At 39.9% G+C, this 23,182-nt stretch overlaps 1 protein-coding gene across 1 annotated transcript; it reads right to left on the bottom strand.

The window, feature by feature from the left end:
* Positions 1–351: 351 nt before the first annotated feature.
* On the bottom strand, positions 352–22,811 carry dap1b (death associated protein 1b). Its single transcript, XM_039757453.1, has 4 exons — positions 22,684–22,811; positions 9,142–9,238; positions 2,694–2,751; positions 352–603 (listed from the first exon to the last, which is right to left on the bottom strand). The coding sequence occupies exons 1-4, from the start codon at positions 22,748–22,750 to the stop codon at positions 487–489; spliced, it is 339 nt and encodes a 112-aa protein (XP_039613387.1). The 5' UTR covers positions 22,751–22,811; the 3' UTR covers positions 352–486.
* Between the last annotated feature and the right edge of the window lie 371 nt (positions 22,812–23,182).

The following is a 23,182-nucleotide window of genomic DNA, read 5'->3' as shown; positions in this document are numbered from 1 at the left end:
GACTTGCCTGTATACCAATAAATCAGAATCAGTTGTTCATCAAGAAATGCATTAGTTTAACGTGGCACAAGTCATTTGGTGACCAGCACAAGGGGCCAGATCAAAGCCTAAAGCAAGTTTGAAAGCAAAAGGTTTCTCCTTTAACAAAGATGTGCAGGAAAGGAAATCTACTCATTTGACAGATGCAGTAAATTTTTCCAAAGGTCTGACAATATGAACAAAAGTCAGGAAGTTAAGGGTCAACTGTTCATGCTCTGCAAAAATAAAATTTAGAATATAAAGGCCAAACTGCCTGCCAACATGGGGAAGGGGAAAACAAACAAACAAAAAAAAAACCACACACACACAATCTTATTCTGAAGGGTTTCATTATGTGTAACCACCACTTTTTATTTATGCAATACATAACTGAAAATACCCTAAAAGAGGGCAACTTGAAGAAAATGTTCATTGATCAAAGATCTGGTGGGAGGAATACAAAATGCTTTAAAATTTCCGGGGCTGTTGGATCAGAACCAGCTTCCTTGGTGTGTGGGGTCGCTCAATGGTTGGTCTTGGTTTCTGATAGACAATACTTGCAGAAGTAGGAAATTCTCGACCAAGCTACAGATTTAAAAATAGAAACAAAAATCAATTTCATATTAACACCCATAGACACAACGAAGTTAAATAAAAATGGGGATTTAACATTCTACAGAGTATCTAACATCTTGGAAAATGCATTTACAGTATAATGCTCTTTTACGTTAAATAGATCCTCTAAACCTCAAAATTACATTCAAAAAGCTATTACTCATGTTATACACACACTATATGGACAAAACTATTGGGACATCTGACCATTACACCAACAGGGACTTTAATGACATTGCATTCAAATACAAAAGACTTTAATATGGAATTGGTCCCTGCTTGGCAGCTGTAAAAACTTTCACTCTTCTCTGAGTGTTTCTGTAGGAATTTGTGCCCATTCATTCTGTAGAGCAATTATGTCATCAGTCACAGATGTTGGATGAGAAAGCCTGGCTTGCATTCTCCATTCCAGTTCATCCCAAAAGGTGTTCAACAGGGTTGAAGTCGTGATTCTGTGCGGGCCAGTCAAGTTCTTTCATATCAAACTCATCCAACCATGCTTTTATGGACCTTGCTTTGTGCACTGGGGCACAGTCATGGAGGAATAGTAGAAGGCCTTCCCCGAAAATGGTTTCCACTAACAGCATTGTCCAAAATATCTTGGTATGCTTACGTATTAAGATTGTCCTTCACTGGAACCAAGGGGTCTAGCCCAAACCCTGAAAAAATTTCCACACCATTGTCACTGAAACTTCAGTTAGCAAAATGCAGTCAGGCGCCACCTGCCAAACCCAGACTCACCCATCTGACTGAAAAGACACAGAAGTAAGAATGGTCACTCCACAGAAGAGGTTTCCACTGCTCTACAGTCTAGTGGCAGTGTGCTTTACACCACTCCATTCGATGCTTGGTATTGGACTTGGCCATGTGAGGCTTGCACGCAGCTGCTCAGCTATGAAAACCCATTTTATGATGCTTCCCACCACAAAGTTTTTCTGCTTACATTAATGGAACTCTTCAGCTATGGTATCAGCAAGGCATGGATGATTTTCACACACCAAGGTTCTTAGCAGTCATTGACCCTTCTGTGACTTAACGTGGTCTTCAGCTTCATGGCCGAGTTGATGTTGTTCCTAAACACTTCCACTTTCCAATACCACTTACTGTTGGCTATGGAATATGCAGCAGGGATGAAATTTCACAAACCATCTTATCGCAAAAGGTGGCATCCTATCACAGTAGCACGCTTGAAGTCACTGAGCTCTTCAGAACGACCCATTTTGTTTCACAAATGCTTGTAAATGGAAATGCATGGCTAGGTGCTTTTGCAATCAGTTGAAAGGATGTACATACACCAAACTCCAACCATACTCTGACTAGTTGCCTGCAAACAAATCAAAGCTATACTCAAATGAGCCATTTGCAAAAAATCTTCTTCTCTATTTATAGAAGCCTACTTTAAAGCTTTTATGGAGGTGAAATTTAACATTTTACCCCTTAACGTGTTAAAAAGAATTCTGCACCTCAGTAATTCATCTAAGATTGACCAAGTGATTAGGAGGTACTACCTCCTTTGGTTGCTACATTTGTCGAGCCATAATTTTGAAATCCAACTTATCACCTTAAAATAAAACTTGTAAATCACGGAGGAAAGAAAACGAAAAAAAAAAAAAAAATTACATTATATTTACTGATTTAGCTAGGAGACTTTGCTTTTCATTTTGTAACATATGTAGTTTTTGAATTTTACAAAGTTTGCTTTGCATGATCTTTTAATCTAAAATGCATTTTCTTATTACATTATCCAAATATTCCACTCATTTACTGGAACCTTAGATGTTAAAGCCCAAAATAAGTGCACTGTACTAATCAAGCAGTTTTGCTCGCTTTGTTAGCCTTCAATAATCTGGTAAACCTTGACCATTTATGGGGGACAAAAAACCAAAACAAAACTCTATATTGGAACAAGACAAGCTACAGTATTTCAAAAACTAAGCAATCTTGTTGTCCTGTGTACAGATTCTCCATTAAGGGTTTAATTAAAATAGGCTACACATTACAGGATGGGTTGCACCAAGAGAGTCAAACAAAAAAACTACATGTTCTAGAAAAGCACTAACCTTTTCAAGGGTGCCAGCCAGAAGAATACTGATGGACTGCATCTTTGAAAGCACAGACCTTGGGGGTAACAAAACACACAAGCCATCAAAATGCAGGTATCTGGTGAACATTAAGGACAGCTTTCATATGGTTAAACCAGCATCAAGTACAAATAAAACCTATTTAGGTTGCCCTCGAAAAGAAACATGGGACAGAAGGTAGGTTTTAGAATTACTTGGAGGCAAAAACGCTTTCCAAGAATGAAGATAGTAAGCAATGTAATTTGTTTCCAAAAGTTAGAATTCAGAATGATTTGCTAAGAAAAAATAAACTCCCATCTGGTGATTAAGTAGCAACTTAAAGCCAAGATTCTAACTGAATAAATTCAACAACTAGAGTAGTGTGCAAGGTTATATGGCATCAACAGGGGACAGCAAGAAACTGTTTAAACAAAAACAAAACCACACACAAATCACTTTTCTATCAAGCAACACAGGCCAACTAAAAGCCTGCAGGTCACATCCAGAATCCTAGCTCAGCATCAGGTACAGAACTTGCACCATATTTTACAAGTCAGCAGGCAGACTCAGTAGTTAAACCACCGACTGTGGGCTCTTAATGCTGTGGCTTCTCTTGTTCCAAAACCTTATGTTTAAGAGTGGCACAGCTTTAGGGCCCATTCAGACCTTTGTTTTTATACATTGCATAATACAGGTAAACCACAGCATTAGTAAAACTAGTTGCATGCCATGACCCCCTTTACACCACTGGCCGAGTGCAATGGGTTTACGAAAAGGAAACCATGCACAAAGATGTGCAGCCATGTGCATTAGAGCAACTTCTCACTGGAAATTCAAAGGAAAACCTAGACATCTACAAAAGGTGTGATTTGGAGAGGTAAAATGAGTAGAAGGCTGGATGGACAATTTGGATATGCGGCTGTTGTGCCACAAGTTCCTTAATGTCCAAAGAGAAGGCTGTTGTGGAAAGATGCATTATTTGTTGCAAGGCCGTGTCCAAAAGAATGTTCCTATATTTTGATTTGATAAAGCCCATGTCAGAGAATGACTTCTCAGAAACACATGTACTGTCGAACAGTCATTCTCAGACCAAAATCTGGGTGGGTGTAGGATTAGAACATTTAAAAATAAATGGACAAACAAGGACTGTTCAGTCCATTAAGCTTGTTCAGCTAATAACAAAGCTGCTATAATATCTCATTCAGAAACTTCTTAAAGGTTTCTGCTTCAATTACACAACATGCTCTGGATCTCTAGGTACCTACTCTTATTTTCCACCAAATTCTTACATGTACATTCTGTACATGATTGCCCATTTAATTGAAATAATTCAGCTGGATCTACTTTACTGATGCCTTTGAGACTAAGACCTGGATTTGATCCTAACACATCAACAAGTTTAATTGAGCCTAAAACAGTAGAACAGCTGAAAAGTCTTCAACAAATGGCTTTTTATTCCTGAATGCTAAAACATGACTAAAAAGCCGGTTCATAATGTATTTTGGGCTCTTCCTTGCCAGTTTAAAACTCAGAATTTAAAAGCTGAGTGAGGTCAGTCAAAAAAAAATGTAAGGAAAGGTAGAAAGACAGACAATGTACTGTAGGTACATAATTTAATTTCTGTATAAAATCTCTGCAGACACTTTCCTACACTTCACTAACTGACATTCATTCATATGCAGAACCAAATACCCATATGTAGCATCTAGCACTAAGCCAAAGGTGGTGCAAGTTTCCTTTGTGTACTTAATCACTAAAAATGGCCATCATGAACATGGTAAAGTCGCTTAACATACAATGAAGTGCAACACTGGGCAGTCAGTCACTTCTTTAACAGTCCTACAAGTCTGTGATTCTCATCTACTATGGCTTTGGGTCCATGTGCATATATGAAATCCATATTTTGTCACTGTTTAATAGTGTTAATTCTTTAGCAGTTCTGTGAAGAAAAACAAAATTCCTACAGCTGTGCACAGCAATCCCAACCCATAGAACAGTTAGTCGGGTGCAAAAGAAAAGAAAATCTACAGCCTGAACCTGCAGTGGTGTTTTATACAACTAGCAAGGCAACTTCAGTACCATAGGAGGGTTTATGGAAAGTGTACATGTCTGAAACACCAACTGAAAAAAATGACTGCAAAACATCTCTACATTAATTCAGCACAAAGACAAATTAAAAATGTGTAAGTAAAACTAAAGGCACTACAAAAATATCTCCTACATCTAGAGCTTTGAGAAACATGCTAATGAGCATTTTGCATCTTATTTCTGATACTATCCTGACAAACAGCACTGTCCTATAGATTCCATATAGTAAATGACTTGTCCTCCAACATTTTATGACAATGCCCAGTGAAGGCATCTTTTGTAGGAGAAGTGTTATTTGCTTTCACTTTTAAACAATTTAGGTAAGTGAGAAATACATTTTTGCAAAACAGAATTTCACAGATGGAAAAGAAACAAGTCAAATATTGCATCTTCACACGTTTTGATTACAGTACATCCGGTAAGTATTCACAGCACATCACTTTTTCCACATTTTATGTTACAGCCTTATTCCAAAATGGATTAAATTCATTTTTTCCTCAGAATTCTACACACAACACCCCATAATGACAATGTGAAAAAAGTTTGAGGTTTTAGCAAATTTATTAAAAATAATAAAAAAAAAAAAACTGAGAAATCACATGTACATAAGTATTCACAGCCTTTGCTCAATACTTTGTCGATGCACCCTTTGGCAGCAACTCCAGCCTCAAGTCTTTTTTTAATATGATGCCACAAGCTTGGCACACCTATCCTTGGCCAGTTTGCCCATTCCTCTTTGCAGCATCTCTCAAGCTCCATCAGGTTGGAGGGGAACCGTCAGTGCACAGCCATTTTAAGATCTCACCAGAGATCTTCACTCAGATTCAAGTCTGGGCTCTGGCTGGGCCACTCAAGGACATTCAGAGTTGTCCTGAAGCCACTCCTTTGATATCTGGGCTGTGTTCTTAGGGTCGTTGTCCTGCTGAAAGATGAAGCGTCGCCCCAGTCTGAGGTCAAGAGCGCTCTGGAGCAGGTTTTCATCCAGGATGTCTCTGTACATTGCTGCAGTCATCTTTCCCTTTATCCTGACTAGTCCCCCAGTTCCTGCTGCTGAAAAACATCCCCACAGCATGATGCTGCCACCACCATGCTTCACTGTAGGGATGGCATTTGCCTGGCGATGAGCGGTGCCTGGTTTCCTCCAAACGTGACGCCTTGCATTCACACCAAAGAGTTCAATCTTTGTCTCATCAGACCAGAGAATTGTTTCTCATGGTCTGAGTCCTTCAGGTGCCATTTGGCAAACTCCAACTGGGCTGCCATGTGCCTTTTACTAAGTGGATTCCGTCTGGCCACTACCATACAGGCCTGATTGGTGGATTGCTGTAGAGATGGTTGTCCTTCTGGAAGGTTCTCCTCTCACCGAGGACCTCTGGCAGAGTGACCATCAGGTTCTTGGTCACCTCCCTGACTAAGGCACTTCTCCCCCGATCGCTCGGTTTAGATGGCTGGCCAGCTCTAGGAAGAGTCCTGGTGGTTTTGAACTTCTTCCACTTACGGATGAAGGAGGCCACTGTGCTCATTGTGACCATTAAAGCAGCAGAAATTTTTCTGTAACCTTCCCCAGATTTGTGCCTCGAGACAATCCTGTCTCGGAGGTCTACAGACAGTTCCTTTGACTTCATGCTTGATTTGTGCTCTGACAAACTGTCAACTGTGGGACCTTAAATAGGCAGGTGTGTGCCTTTCCAAATTATGTCCAATCAATTGAATTTACCACAGGTGGACTCCAATTAAGCTGCAGAAACATCAAGGATGATCAGGGGAAACAGGATGCACCTGAGCTCAATTTGGAGCTTCATGGCAAAGGCTATGAATACTTATGTACATGTGATTTCTCAATTTTTTTATTTAATAAATTTGCAAAAACCTCAAGTAAACTTTTTTCACGTTGTCATTCTGGGGTGTTGTGTGTAGAATTCTGAGGGGAAAAAAAAATTTAATCCATTTTGGAATAAGGCTGCAACAAAATGTGGAAAAAGTGATGCGCTGTGAATACTTTCTGGATGCACTGCATAAAGAAATTATGGTATCAAATTTAATTTACAATAAATTGGCTAGAGAGCAAGGATAGAAAACTAGGTATAAAACAGAGCATCCTAATATATCTAATTAAAAATTACTAGCCAACCCGCGGCGTACCATACGCCGCATAATCAGGCCGGTTTTTTATTGAATTTTAAGCACAGGGAGAAAACTAACATTTGAAACAACGGTAATGTAATAAATCAGCAAGAAAAGCAATATTGTAACAATGCACGGAACGAACCAACACACAATCGTCCGTGACTGAAAACCGGCGAATCGTCCTCGCGCCTTCTGCTGCCAGACGGAGGGATGGGGTTCACGCACGGAGAGTGGAGCGGGAGGAGAGAAGGGCGTCCATTCAGCTCCGTCCGTCATGCTAGTCTGCTGATTTCTCGTTCAGTATGTACTGCCCGGTCACGTGCCCACCTCCAACTTGTCACTTGTGTCGTCGTCTTTACGCAGTCCAGATGCACATGTGACTGACGTGGACTTTTCATTGCTCTGTGCAGTTTCGGCTGCCTTTCTATATATAATCCACCAAGACACCTGACCACGGTAGTAGCGAGGTGGGAGGGGGGTGTGAACAAAGTGCAGGAGCATCTAAGAAGACGCATGTTTGTCGCGGATGCGAATTGCTGTATGTAGCGTGTAAAACAGTTTGCCATGGAGCACGTGGTGGAGCGTCGTAACCGAAAACTTAGTTTTTAAAGACTGCTCACTTCATTGTGTTTTAACCTCAGTTGTAAAGGATTGTTTTAAGGATCCCATGGGATACCCTCATAAACCGTTTGACACGCTGCACCATAGAGTCTGGGCGTATTCATGTAATCAGCGTATTGTTGAGCAGACTGTATAATAATGCCTCTGTGACTAAGAACAACGGACACCACGTCACCGAAGTTATCCCAATGTTGGCAAACAAAGCTAAGAGCCATGTCACGAAGTTTGAGAGCAACAGTTTCGTCAATGACATTTCTTCAAAAAAACCCGACTGACAGAAACAAACAATTACCTGAAGCAGGAATTACCATAACATTGAAAGAATTGTTGTTTCCATGAAATACATTTGAAGCGGCAGCCATGGAGGGCAAAAGAATAGTCAACGTGGCTCACAGCTGAGTTTGGACCGGAGCACAGACCAATGCGAGTGAGTATGTGTTTGATGAGCTGTTTGATTTGGCGGGCAGTGGTCTGAGGTGCGTTCCTGAGCACGTGGGAGGAGGGGTAGAGTTTCTGGGCGGGGCTTCGTTGTTCCTTTCGCATGGTTTTTCATGGTGTCGAAACCAAAAGAATGAAAAGTCAAGCGTGGCTTAGGCGTGCATGTGGACTCCTAGCAAAGACGAAAGAGGCTAACTGGGTGGTCGGTGAGTTTTTGCGTCCGGGCACATGGGCAGGCAGTGTGAATGCCTAGAGAGCAAGGGGCGGGCGGTGAAAAGGAGTGTTGGTGGGTAGGAAAAGCGTCTTCCGTGTTCCTGCAGGAGCATCTAAGACGACGCATGTTTGTCGCGGATGCGAATCTGTATGTAGTGTGTAAAACAGTTTGCTATGGTGCAAGCGGTCATGCGTTGTAACCGAAAAATCGGTTTTTAAAGACTGCTTACTTCATTGTGTTTTAACCTCAGTTGTAAAGGATTGTTTTAAAGTTCCCATGAGATACCCCTCACCTGCTGCATATGGCGATTCACCTCCGCGAGAAACTCGCCTCTATGAACAGTCAACGTAGCTCGGAGGTGCATGACATTAACCTGCCCTGCACCGCATGTGGCCTCCTCAGCAAAAATCACATTGTCACTACACATTAAATAAATAAGATCTAGATTATAAAAAGTCCCTTTGGAAATGAGTCATTTGAAAGATTCTTAAATCCAGTTCCTATCCCAGAAGCATCATATACAAGAGGCAGGAAGAACCCTTGAAATAGTGCTAATCCATTGCAGGGTCTACTTAAATATACCCTCACAGATTTGTCAGTTATCAAAGGAGCCTAACTTTGAACAGAGGAGGACAAGGCAACAACAACATGTCCATCAAGCTTGTTTGGTTAGCCAATGTCCATGCTGTCCAAATAGCTCATCTACTTCAATTACTTGACTCCGTAATTTGCTCAACATTCATGCAGCTCTTTATGGGAAGAGCTTCCTTGCTTCAGGAACTTAGAGGATGAAAATTTGAGTACCTTAAAATTCTCAAACAGGCATGGGTATAATGTGCAAACTCCTGCACCACCACATTTAGGGAGAACTTTAAAAACACACACAGTATATATAGTATGTAAAATACAGTACAGATTAAATCTCCTTTTCTAGAGTCATCCTACAGCTGCCTACCATACCTTGGCTTTTCTCCAGCTGGTTTCTTGGCTTCCTTTTCTACAGGACCATTCTCTTCATTGGCTTGTTTCTTGGAGACCCTCTTTCTTCCTGCTTTTACTAAGATAAGACAAATAGGATATTTCCATGGTCAATGTATAAATGTTTTGATTTTTATTTTTTAAATTCTAATCAAAGTTATTTTAACCCATTTTTTGATGTAAACACAATTTATACTAAATTCAAGATAAAATTAAGTTTCAGCATAAATAACTTGAAATTAATATTTTTTCAAAGATGCTACTTTGACAAGATGCATTAAATCTGTAAGCTGTAGGTTTAAACTGGATAATGTTCTTTTTCCATCCATTAGGTTCCTTAATTTCCTTGTCCAGTGCCTATCTCGCCAGTTTAAAAAAAAAACAAAAACACCACCACACACTACACCCCACAACAACTCAACCCTACAGAATTTTTATACATACACCCCGAGAGCTTGATTGTTGAATTTATCTAACTGCATATTCTTGAAATGTGGGAAAGTAAACCAACTTGTTTATGCTGCCACCTAAAGGAATAATGAACTGTTAATATACCATACTGCATTTAACATACTCAAAAGAGCTTATTGTGCTTTATCCAAAATGTTTACCCATCACATTTTGTTTGGGAATACCAATTACTACAGGTACTATGCAACCTGAAAGCCATTCAAATTATTTCACATTTTAAGAAAAGGGTTGGACTCCACGCTGTTAGAAATATGCATTTTTATAGCCTTATACTGTATTGCCTACAATTAGAACTAGTTTTTTTTTTTTTTTTTTAAATGTGGAAACCGCTTTAATGCTGTAGTATACTTTTCAATATTTAAAATGGTACATGGTCACTTTGACTAAAAGCTGAATTTATTGGTATGTAGCCCCAACCTTAATATTTGAAATCCTGGAAACAAACACCTAATTCACAATAAAATGACTCTGGCTCCATTTAATCAAAGCATCTGAAGCCCAGAGCTTGAAATGTCCAATGTTAAAATAAAAGGCTAGTATACATACAAGTGTTTAGTTGAATTAAAGACTTTGCAAGCCTGCTGTGTACATAGCATTACTTGGTAGCACACACAGTTGCAAGCAGGGTTTTAATAATTATTTTTGGGAGGGGGAAAAAAAGCAAAGTATAGTAGCCTACTAAATGGATACAAATCTTTGAAATCAATCAATTGTTGTGACAACTCAGTTAATTTTAACAGTTTGTACAGAATCAAGCATTTTCAGGTTTATGGATTAAAAATGAAATCATTTTACTTTAAAATTGATAATTTTGGCATTTGAGCATTCTACTTAAGGACATAAAGGGTTTTTAATTAAAAAATGTCTAAACTTAAGTTGTTCGTCTAACACGCATTAGTCATATGAAAAAGTTTGGGAACCTCTCTCAGCCTGCATAATTTACTTTCAACACAAAAAAAAAAAAAAAAAAACACGAACAGTGGTATGCCTTTCATTATCTAGGAACATCCGAGTACTGAGGTGTTTTCCGAACAAAGATTTAGTGAAGCAATATTTAGTTTTATGAAATTAAATCAAATGTGAAAAACTGGCAGTGCAAAAATGTGGGTCCCCTTGTAATTTTGCCGATTTAAATGCATGTAACTGCTCAATCCTGATTACTTGCAACACCAAATTGGTTGGATTAGCTCGTTAAGCCTTGAACTTCATAGACAGGTGTGTCCAATCATGAGAAAAGGTATTTAAGGTGGTCAATTGCAAGTTGTGCTTCCCTTTGACTCTCCTCTGAAGAGTGACAGACAGCATGGGATTCTCAAAGCAACTCAAAAGATTGTTCAGGATCATGGTATAGGGGAAGCTACAAAAAAAAAAAAAAAAAAAGCTCTAAGGTTTAAACGGTCAGTTTCAACTGTAAAGAATGGAATCAGGAAATGGAAGGCCACAGGCTCAGTTGCCGTTAAACCCAGCAGGTCTGGCAGGCCAAGAAAAATACAGGAGCAGCATATGCGCAGGATTGAGAGAATGGTTACAGACAACCCACAGATCCCCTCCAAAGACCTGCAAGAACATCTTGCTGCAGATGGTGTATCTGTCCATTGTTCTACAATTCAGCGCAATTTGCTGAACGAAGATCTGTATGGCAGGGTGATGAGAAAGCCCTTTCTGCACTCGCACCAGTCACTTGTTCTATGCAAATACTCATTTAGAAAAAAAATTATTTTGGAACAAAGTGCTTTGGACTGATGAGACAAAACATTGGAGTTATTTGGTCATAAAAAGTGCTTTGCATGGCGGAAGAAAACCACATTCCAAGAAGAACACCTGCTACCTACTGTCAAATTTGGTGGCGGTTCCATCATGTTGTGGGACTGTGTGGCTAGTTCAGGGACTGGGACCCGTTTTAAAGATGAGGGTTGGATGAATTCAGCCCAATAACAAATAGGATAATGTTTAAGCATCAGTCACAAAGTTGAAGTTACGCAGGGATTGGATATTCCAATAAGACAATGACCCAAAACAGTTTGAAATCTACAAAGGCATTCATCCAGAGGGATAAATACAATGTTCTGGAATGGCTGTTATAGTCCTTTAACTTGAATATCATCGAAAATCTATGCGATGATTTGAAGCAGGCTGTCCATGCTCAGCAGCCATCAAATTTAACTGAACTGCAGAGATTTTGTATGGAAGAATGGTCAAAAATACCTCCATCCAGACACTCAAAGGCTATAGGAGGCATCTAGAGGCTGTTAGATTTGCAAAAGGAGGCTCAACTATGTACCGATTAGGGATGCACCGAAATTTCGGCTGCTGAAAATTTTCGGCCGAAATAGCATTATCGGTTTCGGCCGAAACGTAAGAAAGCGCCGAAAATAAAAGCCGAAATTGTCGCCACGCCTCTCCCATCCTCCCGTCTCATTCGCGCTGTCATTACGCATCAAACACGGAGTATGTCGGCGGTTTGGAAGCACTTCAAAGTTTCAGATGAGGACAGCAAAGTTGCAATATGCAACATTTGCTCTGCAAAAGTTTCAAGAGGGGGTTCAACAGCAAAGACATTTTCGACTACAGGTTAATACACCACCTTAAGTCAAGACACGCAATTGAATTTGAGGAATACCGTCAAACAACGTTGGTTAAAACTAAGCCAACTAGCACATCAACACCCTCGGTTGCCACATTTTTCGAAAAAATTAAGAAATTTGCAAATGACAGTGGAATTCATTGCTTTAGATGACCAGCCATTTTCAGTCGTGGAGGAAATCGGATTTCGTAGGCTAATACACCACATTGAGCCGCGTTACACACTGCCAAGCAGACGGTATTTTGCAGAGACCTCTCTACCTGAAATGTATGACCGTGTTGCAAAACATGTTCATGAGCTCATGACCACAGATATCTCTGCTCTAAGTTTTACCACAGACATATGGAGCTCTGACGTTAGTCCAACTAGCATGTTCAGTTTGACAGCGCAGTGGATAAACGCAGAGTTTAAATTGCAAAACATTCTGCTTCATGCACAGGAGATTGTCGGCTCACACACTGCAGCAGCAATATCCGATGCTTTGGCTAACATGTTTGAAACTTGGAACATAGACAAGTCTAAAGTGCATGTGATTGTGAGAGATAATGCACGGAACATGATAAAGGCTATGGATGACAGTGGATTAAAGAGCATACCTTGCATGGCACACACGCTGCAGTTGGCTGTGAATAAGGGAGTGTTTAGTCAGCGGAGCATATCAGAAATCACAGCAACTGGGAGAAAAATTGTGGGACATTAAGCATTCTCCGCTTGCTTATTCCAGACTACAAGATTTGCAAAAACAGTTTGGGATGCCAACAAAACGACTACAGCAAGATGTGGCCACTCGCTGGAACAGTACATACTATATGTTGCAAGGATTACTTGAACAGAAGCGGGTTTTAGCTGCATACATGACAGATCACGACCTGCCAGCAACTTTGAGTGCACATCAGTGGATGTTGGTGGAAAACATTGTCTCTCTTCTCGCCCCATTCAAACAGTTAACCAAGGAAATAAGCTCAGCTCAAGCGTCTGTTGCTGAAGTTATTCCACTGATCGCAGCACTGAAGCGCCTGCTTGGAAAAGAGGCGGAAACAGATCATGGCGTAAAAACAGCTAAAAAAACTCTACTGGAGGCTGTTAACAAACGCTTCCAAGACATTGAGTCCAACCCTCTTTACGGCATTGCAACAATATTAGATCCACGCTTTAAAGACCATTACTTTGACGATGAGAAAAGGCAGGATGGTGCAAACAGAGCTTACGGCTCTTGAAACCCCTGGTGAAGCACAAGCCGCGACGGGGAGAACAGACCAAACTGTGCCTGAGAAACGGTCACGTACAAGTGTTGAGGCGCACATTCCTTCGCTTTCTGATATGTTTGACGAAATTTTACAGGAAAGCGTCCCAACCCACAGCGGTGTAAGAGCAAGCGCAGCCTCACAAGAAGTAGCAACCTATCTAGCTGAACTACCCATTGGCAGAAGTGACAATCCACTTGACTACTGGCGCGCGAACAAAGATCGCTTTCCTTTGCTTACATGGACTGCGCAAGTACTTATCTGCCCCAAGCACCAGCACAGACAGTGAGAGATTATTCAGTGCAGCATCTCATGTTCTTGATGAGAACAGAAATCGTCTCTCCAGCCAGAAAGCTGAACAACTTTTGTTCATAGAGAAATCTGCCACTTTTGCTAAAATAAAAGCAGCCTAATTTGATGTTGTTTACAGTTAAAGGTTTGATTTATTTATTCTGTTATTGCAATGTTGTTTTGCACAGTAATTTAAAATTGAAGTAAAACGTTTAATGCAGGTAATATTTTGCACAATTCGTAAAGGCACTAAAAGCTAGCACAGACTGAGTGATTTTATTCAGTGCAGTATGTTCATGAGAAGAGGAACTGTGTCTTCAGCCAGAAAACTGAAAAACTTTTGTTCATAAAGATAAACCTGCTTCTTTTGCTTAAATTAAAAGCAAACCAATTTAGTGTGTATAGTTATGTTGTTTACAGTAAGAGGTTGGATTTATTTATTTTTCTTCTGTTTGTGCACTGTTTGGTACAGTAATTTAAAATTGAAGTAAAAAAGCAGCTAGCATTTTTTTTGCACAATTTTGTTACAGAAAGAAATTTTATTTAGTTTTGTTATTGTTAAACAGCCTTATTACTGTTATTTATCATCAATAAAAGTTTGATTGCTTAATTTGTAGTTTTTTTAATACAAACAAAAAGAAAATATTTTAAACATGTTTTTTTAATGAAGCCATTTTCGGTTTCGGTATCGGTTTTCGGCCAAGTGCATCCAAAAATTTCGGTTTCGTTTTCGGCCCAGAATTTTCATTTCGGTGCATCCCTAGTACTGATGTCATCTCTGTTGGGGTGCCCAAATATATGCACCTGTCTAATTTTGATGTATGTTGCATATTTTTTGTTAAGCCAATAATCACTGCTGAAATACTACTGTTTCCATAAGGCATGTCATATTAAATGGAAGTTGCTACTTTGAAAGCTCAGCCAATGAAACAAAAATGAAGGGTTCAGTTGCACCTTGATCACACACACACACACACACACACAAATTAAAGCAACTTCACTGTGTGCAGGCTCTTTGTCAGGGGCTCTTTTCTCCACTATCATTGAGTAACTTGAGATCCCATTTGGTTTTCGTGGTACATGCCGTCTCCTGGCGGAATGCTATAAAGCTAGCACTCCTGCAGACGAGCATTTTCACACAGCAACTTGACATTAACATGCTTCAAAGGCTCAAATGATGAGTATGCTCTGAAACAATTCTGTACTAAAAAATGCACTAGGATACAGCTTAGGAACAAATGTTTGGAAGGCATTTATACATGAGAATAAGCATTCCTTGTCCAGAAGCCTTAAATTGTGTAACCAAAGAATCACTTCACACAAAAAGGAAAAAATTATGTGCACAAAAAAAAAAAAATTCTTAATACAGCATTGTGAAGGTTTTAAACAAGTGGTTCCCTTGTTACCCTGCAATGGACCAGTGCCCTGTCCTGGGACAGTTCATGACTTGTACCCTATGCTTGCTGGGACAGGCTCTAGTATACCCATTACTCGGTTCAGGACAAAGTGGGCTTTGGGGAGGGGAAAAAAAAAAAAACCCCAAAACACACCACTATGGATGACTGCTGTATAAACAACAACCAAGGTGAATCATACAAATGGCACTGGAGGTACTACGATTACAATACAATAGTGCCGGTCAGTACTATAACTATCCATCCATTTTCTAACCCGCTGAATCCAAATACAGGGTCACGGGGGTCTGCTGGAGCCAATCCCAGCCAACACAGGGCACAAGGCAGGAACCAATCCAGGGCAGGGTGCCAACCCACCGCAGGACACACAAACACACCCACACACCAAGCACACACTAGGGCCAATTTAGAATCGCCAATCCACTATAACTACTCTAAGCATATTAAGTTTACAGAGAATTATACCATATCTGCAATATATAAAATTTTACAGTCCCTCCCTTTCAAAGATCCAAGAGAACACTGGGAAAAAGATCTCAATATATCAAAAGGAGGGGAAAATAGCAATGCAGAGAATTCACTCGAGCTCCAAATGTGCAAAGCATACAATTATTCAACTCAAAATTATATCGAGCACATCTGTCTCACCTAAAACTCTCCAAAAGGTTTCCAGGGCAAGATTCAACCTGCGAATGCTGCAATCAAGTCCCAGTCTCACTGGGTCACATGTTTTGGGCCTGCACCAAACTCATTCTGGACCAAAATTTTTTTTAATTACTTTTCAGACAGCCTTGGGGTCACAATCGCTCCTAATCCATTAACAGCTGTGTTTGGGGTTCTTCCAGATGGGTTTAAAGTGGACAAGGACAAACAAGTCTGCGTGCCAAAAGTGTAGTGAATGCAATCAGTTTATTTTGCTAAACTGGAAGAACCCTAACTCTCCTCTTAAGTCAGTGGGAAACCGATGTTTTATACGATTTGAAATTGGAAAAAAAATCAAATACTCAGAGGATCTGTACAGATATTTCTCAAAACATGGCAGGATCTAATCAGTAATATTTTAGAATAAGCTCTTAAAGCACAGAGGAAGCAATTATTTCTGTATTTCTTTTTCTTCATTCATCTCTATTGGCTTATCAAACTTAGCTATTTAGGTATGTTTACAAGCTTTAAGTTTTAGTGTTGACCTTGCTCCCTTTGTCAGGGGTGGGGGTCGAATTGCTCTCAATCCTAAATTCTGTAAAAATTGATTGATTTGTATGGAATGATTGCAATAAAAATGTTAAAGTTTACAGAGTGTTCAAAATACTCAAACATTTAAAAGGGTACAACAGGAATAGAAGGTAAAAAATTTCAAACAATGAAAAATGCTGGATACAAGTATGTCAAAAGAATCAAAAACACTAGAAGGGAAAATGTGAACAACAACTAATCACAAGAAAGGGTGTTAAGTCAATAAATGGGTGAATGGTACCAGAAGATCCAACAACATTAGGGAGGTCATGCAATAGATGTCAAGACTAATGGGCAGCATACTATGGGTTAGTTGTGGGCACAAGACTGTCAGCATCGGTGAACAGTGCAATGTACAGAAGGTTATCTTTACAATTCAGTGGAAGGCTAAGTTAGCAACAGGATCCATCCATTTTCAAAGTTCCTTTATCCACAGTACAGTTGTGGGGAAGCTGCATCTTATCCCAGCAAACATCAGGCAACAAGGTAGGATCAAACCCTCTATTGGGTAAAAAAACCTTTGGAGGGCGAATCACCAATGTAGCTAACCATACAGACACACAGAGAATACACAAAGTCCTCTCAAGTACCTAAGATCCTAGTTTTTGCTACAAGGCAGAAGTGCTACCAATGAATCCTTCATACCAGCCTAGCAATAGGATTTGCAACTTTATCCCGGAAGACGGAACAAAATAGGCACAGTGTGCTCACTGCTGTTTTGAACAAGCTAGTGCCAAGATAACTTCCTGTTGTACTAGTACTTCTAATCTGTTAAAGACCCAGTGCTGAGAGACTTTCCGATTTAAAACAAAAAACTACGACAACCAAAAATTCAATTTGTATGCAAATTAGAATGTGGGCTACTTGCAAACTGGAATTAAAGAAAAAACAAACCTGGATAAAGCCTGCTCGTTTCAGTATTAGAGATTTCCAGACCCCTGTGGTATGAATGGAATCTTAATGCTTCAGGTCACTACACTAGGAACACAACAAAAATTCAACAAAGATGTGAATCAAAATCAAAAAGTTTCTCAGATGATTTACCCCCTGAACCCCCCCCCAAGTGTCTGTCACTTAATACCATAGGGTCAGATGTTTAGAAATCCTATGTACGCTGCCTATACAAAGAATTCATCCCTTGGACATTTTTATATTTGGTTATAAAACATGTAATCAAAGTGGATTTCAATTGGTTTTAATGACACTGAACAGAAAGACTCCTTATTAAAAGTGAAGGTAGATCCCTGCCAATTCTAGACTACAAATAAGAAAAAAATTCAACAAACAAGTATTCACACCCATTAATATAAAAACACATACAGTAAATCCTCACTGGCACAGGGAATTGATTTTAAAAGTTATAATTTGCTCACTGGGGACAACCTATCAAGGGATTCAATAGATAGACCTTCCAGATAAGGTACGTTTTATAGTACCAGCTTCTGGCAAATCAGTATGGTAGCCTAACCAACACAAAGAAAAAGTATACTCCAAGCAACTCCTTCAAAAGGGGAATTGAGCAGCACAAACCAGACACTGGACATAAGAAAACATCCACATCAGTGAATAGCCCTTGGAGTCCAGAACAAGGAAAGAGTATGGCACATCTGTAAATCTGCCTTGAGCAGGGCTTGCACAACAACCGAAGTGATTGTGCAAGATGACGACTCATTAAGAAGGCCACCACAAGGGCTAGGAGAACTATGAAGGAGTTACAGTCTACACGGTTGGAGGCTGGAGAAACTGTGGGCAACTACTTTACAGCATAGTGACAAAAACAAGGATAGGGGTTTGTAGAAGGTACATGGGAAACTCTGAAGACATATGGAATAGTCTATGATCCGAGACCAAAATTGCATTTTTTGGCCATTTGATGAAACGCCCTGCAGTTGGCAAGCCAGAGTCCACATTTCATTGCAGATGAGAATTTGAGGCTGGACTTGGATAAAGGCAACCTCACAGAGCTTAAGGTTTGCCAATAATGGAGCAAAACTTCAGTCCTAAAAGTTGACAAAGACTTGTGCACAGAGTCTGTAACAGCTGCTTTAAGTTAATCTGCCAAGTACAGACATACTTATTCTGTAAATTGTTAAATCTGTACTTCAGATTACTTAAAGTTCCGTTTTCATTTTGTTCAAAGTCAAATTAAAGCCACTGTTATTCAGTTTTATACAAAATGTAAAATTTTAAAAGGGAGAGAATGCTTTCGATAGGCTGCCACATATGCACCTAGGGAACAACTTGGTCATTAACAGAGTCTTCCTTTTCCCGCAATTTGATGAGGCTTAGCCCCACCTACTGTGCTCCGAGTTGACCACACCCCTTCCAGCCTAAAACCAGGCAGCAGCAAAAGGTGGGTGTTCATTCAAACCCAAGCACCCCATGATACAGAGTCACAAATAACCAGAGAAAATGTTTTGCTTTACTCTATGAATATATCAAATGGGGGTGACCTGGATGGTGCCCCTACAGTCACTGTTGGCCTTAGTCTGTTCCTCCGTCACAAGGCACTAACACAAAACACATTTAATGTTTTCAGGTTTCCCTATTTGGTTGAGTATCATCCTGAACTGGTTTCAGAGACACCAGGGAAAACAAGTTCTAGGCAGAGTCTTTCAAACTAGTTTACAGTCCTTTACATGGGAGGAGGCTTTAAAATCCTATTAATACCCATTGCTCGTGTCCTGATAAATAGTAATCTTTTGTAAATCACAGCTTACAATAATCATGGGGTCTAAACATCTACACATACTATTTAATACATATTATAAAAAGACATGCTTAAATATCTATATGCAAAAAAAGCAACCTTGCATTACAAGAGAAGACAAAATATCTGTTACAAAGCAAATTTGCATAAACATGCTTCACCACAAATTTTACTTTTTCCTCTCCGATTAATCAAGCAAATAAGTTTGCATACAGCTAGGAGGTATTAAAGCCAATCTGGTCTATCTACAAAAGATTACAAAGTAATGCACTTTTCAGCAGCCTACCAGTGCTACCAGAAACATTTCGCGACCTTGCTGTAATAAAATGGATCATCACAGGGTTACACCACAATATGTATGGATATCTTTTTGGCAGTGGGCTTTGACAACATTGGGGAAAAATGAATGACTGTACGCTCCCTGAAACCCTTACTACTCAGCTTTGGCTAACAGCAACACTAGAAACAAGGGTTTATAAGACAAATGACCGGAACACTGATCAAAATATCAAAATTGATTAAAAATTAAAGATTTTGGCTGCTTAGCATCAGATATGTACAGAGTTTAACATTTAAAAAAAAAAAAACCAAACACTGGCCATCACAGGTTAGAAAACAGTCTGCTTTAACCTTAAGGTAGGTTAGATGGGATGTACAGTAGAATGGAGTGTAAAGTCAATACCTTACACATGGTACTGTTTGTTAAGTTCAGTCATGGTGACCCAATGGGCCTGCAGGTTTTTGCTCTAACTGGCTTATATAAAAAAAAAACAAAAAACCATACACTGTATATTTGCCATAACTTTAAATATAAAAAGTCTGTCATCTTCTTACAAATTTTCCATTATATGTTTTTGAATTTACTCCCTTTAAATGACGGCAGTTAAATAGTTGAGACACCAGGGCAAAGGACAATGAATGCTAAATACCTGCAGCTGCTTCATTGACACCATATCCACTAGTATCCTTATAAAAGGAATACTTAAGCCGCCCAAAAAAACTTTAGTTACCTTGTGTACATAGTGGTGGCCAAGAACTGTAAAATGATCTTGATAAATGTTTATGTACCTAATGTTGATAAGGAATTTATACAAAAATTTGCATCCATTCCCAATCTGAACGCTCAAAGTTATAATGGCTGGGGACTTTGTGTTCTAAATCCACTTTTAGATAGGACTTCCTCCACAGGAGGAACGGCATCTAATACTGCAAAAATAATTACAAAGTTTATAACTTATCACAACTTAAGACCCCTGGAGGTTTTTAAACCCAAATTCAAAAACATTCTTTCTACTCACCAGTACATCGTTACTCAAGGATCGATTACTTCTTTATAGACAATAACTTTTTGCCCAAGATTAAATCTTGCAAATACGATGCTATTGTTATTTCTGACCATGCACCTATGATCTTGGAGCTAAAATTACTAAGCCCCATGCACTCACCCCGCAGATGGCGCCTCAACCCGCTTCCATTAGCGGATGAGAATTGTACTGAATTTATATCCAAACAAATCAAATTCTTTCTAGAGACAAATCCATCCCCCCCCCTGAGATCTCTGCAGGAATACTCTGTATGACAGACATGCAGATAAGACGAGTTAAAGGACAATTTTTACATGGCTGGCCGATGTCCAGAACTGGTCAACACAGGGTTCAGTTAAGTTTGAATCTTCAGTATGTCAGTTCGCCAGAAAATTCTAAAAAAACCACTACAGAAGTATTTATGGTAAGTAAGGTCGAAAACATTTGTGTTGAGCATTCTTTGAAATAACCACAACATCTGGAAAATAATCTTAAAAACCAAACAACTAAAAATTCTCCCCATTTAATATTCTTAATTGCTTAGGACATTCCAGTGGGGAAAAATGAGCAAACTGAGTCTTGCACCAAAATAGAGAAACTTGGAAATAAACTGTCCAGTTAACAGCAGAAGTTAGCCTGGGTCTATATACAGTATGCCCTTGTAGAGTGAGCCCGAGAAGCACTAGTCCAGGGGCTCTCAAACGGTGTACTGGGTACCCTCTGTAGCTGCAGGCTTTTATTCCAATCAGATTCATAATCTGAAACAATAACTGATCTCATGTAATTAACTTGTCTCTCCCCCACCCCCATTCTCTTATTCTACATTCAGAAAACAGTACGATTTTACACTTATAAAAGATTAAGTATTATTTTTCCAGCATCTTTAAAATACTTCTTTTTTTTCCTATTAATTTGATCTTTTATTGTGTAGTTTGCTCCTTTCGTTGTATCCTAAAGATGACAATTAAAAAGAAACAGAGCAGACACCTGGGAAAACACTGAGTGATGAAAGGCTGCAACTACTTCATCGTCAGACCAACGAATTAATAAATGGATTAATAACCAGTTAACTTGAAAAAGGACAATAAAATCAGAACGAGCATATTGTTAAAAATCGGGAGTTATCTCCCCTAGACTTTCTCGTATACTCCGATATGGGGTTGGATATTTGAGCAGTAAACCACATGACAATGATTATACTTTTATGTACATTAAAAACCATTAACAACAAATCAAAAATATATCGAACAGTAACTACAGCTGCATGAATAAAAGGTAAAGTTCAACTTCCGGTTAGCGGAAACAGCACAAACGTTGATAGAAATCTGTTTTGTACCTAATACATGCATGCAAACTTTGGTTAACCTAAGTGAAAGCGTACTGAAGTTATCGTGTTTTACACTCACACAATTCAAAAATGGCATTTTCGGACTCGGGGTGGTCCAAAACGTCAAGAGGATTCCAATACTTTCCCTATACTTGGGATACGAGAGTTTATACAAAAAAAAAACAAAAAACACCCACACTTCCTGTATAACTGCTTAGTACATTTTAATAAAAAGGTTTACCAAAAACCTAGTTTCGTAATTTTTGCAATGACTCCAAAACACGGAAACTGGGGAACATCATAACACTTCATTAGGCTAGCAGCCCGATTAAAAACGGAGGTTGGTTGAACAAAAACCTGTAGCCACTGCGAGTCCACAGGACAGCGATCGAGGACCACTGCGACTAATCCATAGCACACCACTGCACAGCCCACGATAACGTGCCCCTCGGATCATCCGACAAGGCCACCTCTTCTGTGCCTTTAATCCGCAGCCAACAGGGATGCCAAGACAAGCGCACGTCATGTTCGCTTCACAAAGAGAGCGTTCTCAGGACGCGGCCCAGGTGAATTTATAAGTTGAAGGCCCCTGGTCTATCACGTCCGAGTCTTGTCGCTTACTCTCGTAGTCTTTGGGGTATGAAAAGGTTACAAAAATAGTAGGAACCGTGGACACTCCAGTAAGAACTCCATTAAATTTACTTAAAAAAGAAAGTTGACACAGCCACACGCGTCCAACATTCTAGATTACAGAGGACACCTGCAACAGCCGAAGCTGCGGTGCACACGAGTGCTCGAGTCGACTTTCGGGTTCCTGCTTTCTACATAACGAAATATTCGAGGCGATAGCTGCGACGGACCGCCGTAACATATGTTGGCACGGTACAGACCCAAACACTTCGGAGTCGCCCCTCGGCTGATAGTGCGTATGCGCGCTTCACTAACCTGCGGGCAGGTGTCCGCCTTTGAGAGCTGTGCTGACCCGCGCGCCACTTTTCGACAGCTTCACCATCGTTGCCACCAGTCTATCACTCCGCCGTGCGCCCAATGCGCTGTTTATATACAACACGCGCAGATCACAGATACGTGGGTGGGGCTTCCTTTGTAACCCCCCCCACATTACTTGAAAACAAACAACTTTTGAAAAGAGCGTGACATGTGAAAGTTTCCGTCGCGTTACAAGACTCGCTTCTTGAAACAACACGCCGTGTACTTGCTCTGAAGAGTAAGATGGCATCAAGCGCTTGAAACCGCCGAAGGTAGGACTTTGTTTTTGTCTTTTACACTTGACTTTGTTCATGTGTGTCTTCCATTTATTGCAGCAGCAAACGTCCTGTTTCCATTTTGACGTCAAACCACATCCCTCATCCGTTTCAGAGTAACATGTGTATATGCAATGCCTCTCTCAAGTTGACGGATCTACGCAGAGTACTACTTGATTCTT

This window comes from Polypterus senegalus, chromosome 6, assembly GCF_016835505.1.
Source record: "Polypterus senegalus isolate Bchr_013 chromosome 6, ASM1683550v1, whole genome shotgun sequence".
Taxonomy (NCBI): domain Eukaryota; kingdom Metazoa; phylum Chordata; class Cladistia; order Polypteriformes; family Polypteridae; genus Polypterus; species Polypterus senegalus.
This window is presented reverse-complemented; position numbering and strand designations above follow the sequence as displayed.

Excerpts from the sequence above, each read along its gene's own strand:
- dap1b (XM_039757453.1), bottom strand. The coding sequence starts at position 22,750 with ATGGTGAAGCTGTCGAAAAGTGGCGCGCGGGTCAGCACAGCTCTCAAA. Across the intron at positions 9,239-22,683 it reads AGGCGGACACCTGCCCGCAG|TAAAAGCAGGAAGAAAGAGG; the intron begins GTTAGTGAAGCG and ends GTCTTATCTTAG. Across the intron at positions 2,752-9,141 it reads CCAGCTGGAGAAAAGCCAAG|GTCTGTGCTTTCAAAGATGC; the intron begins GTATGGTAGGCA and ends GTTACCCCCAAG.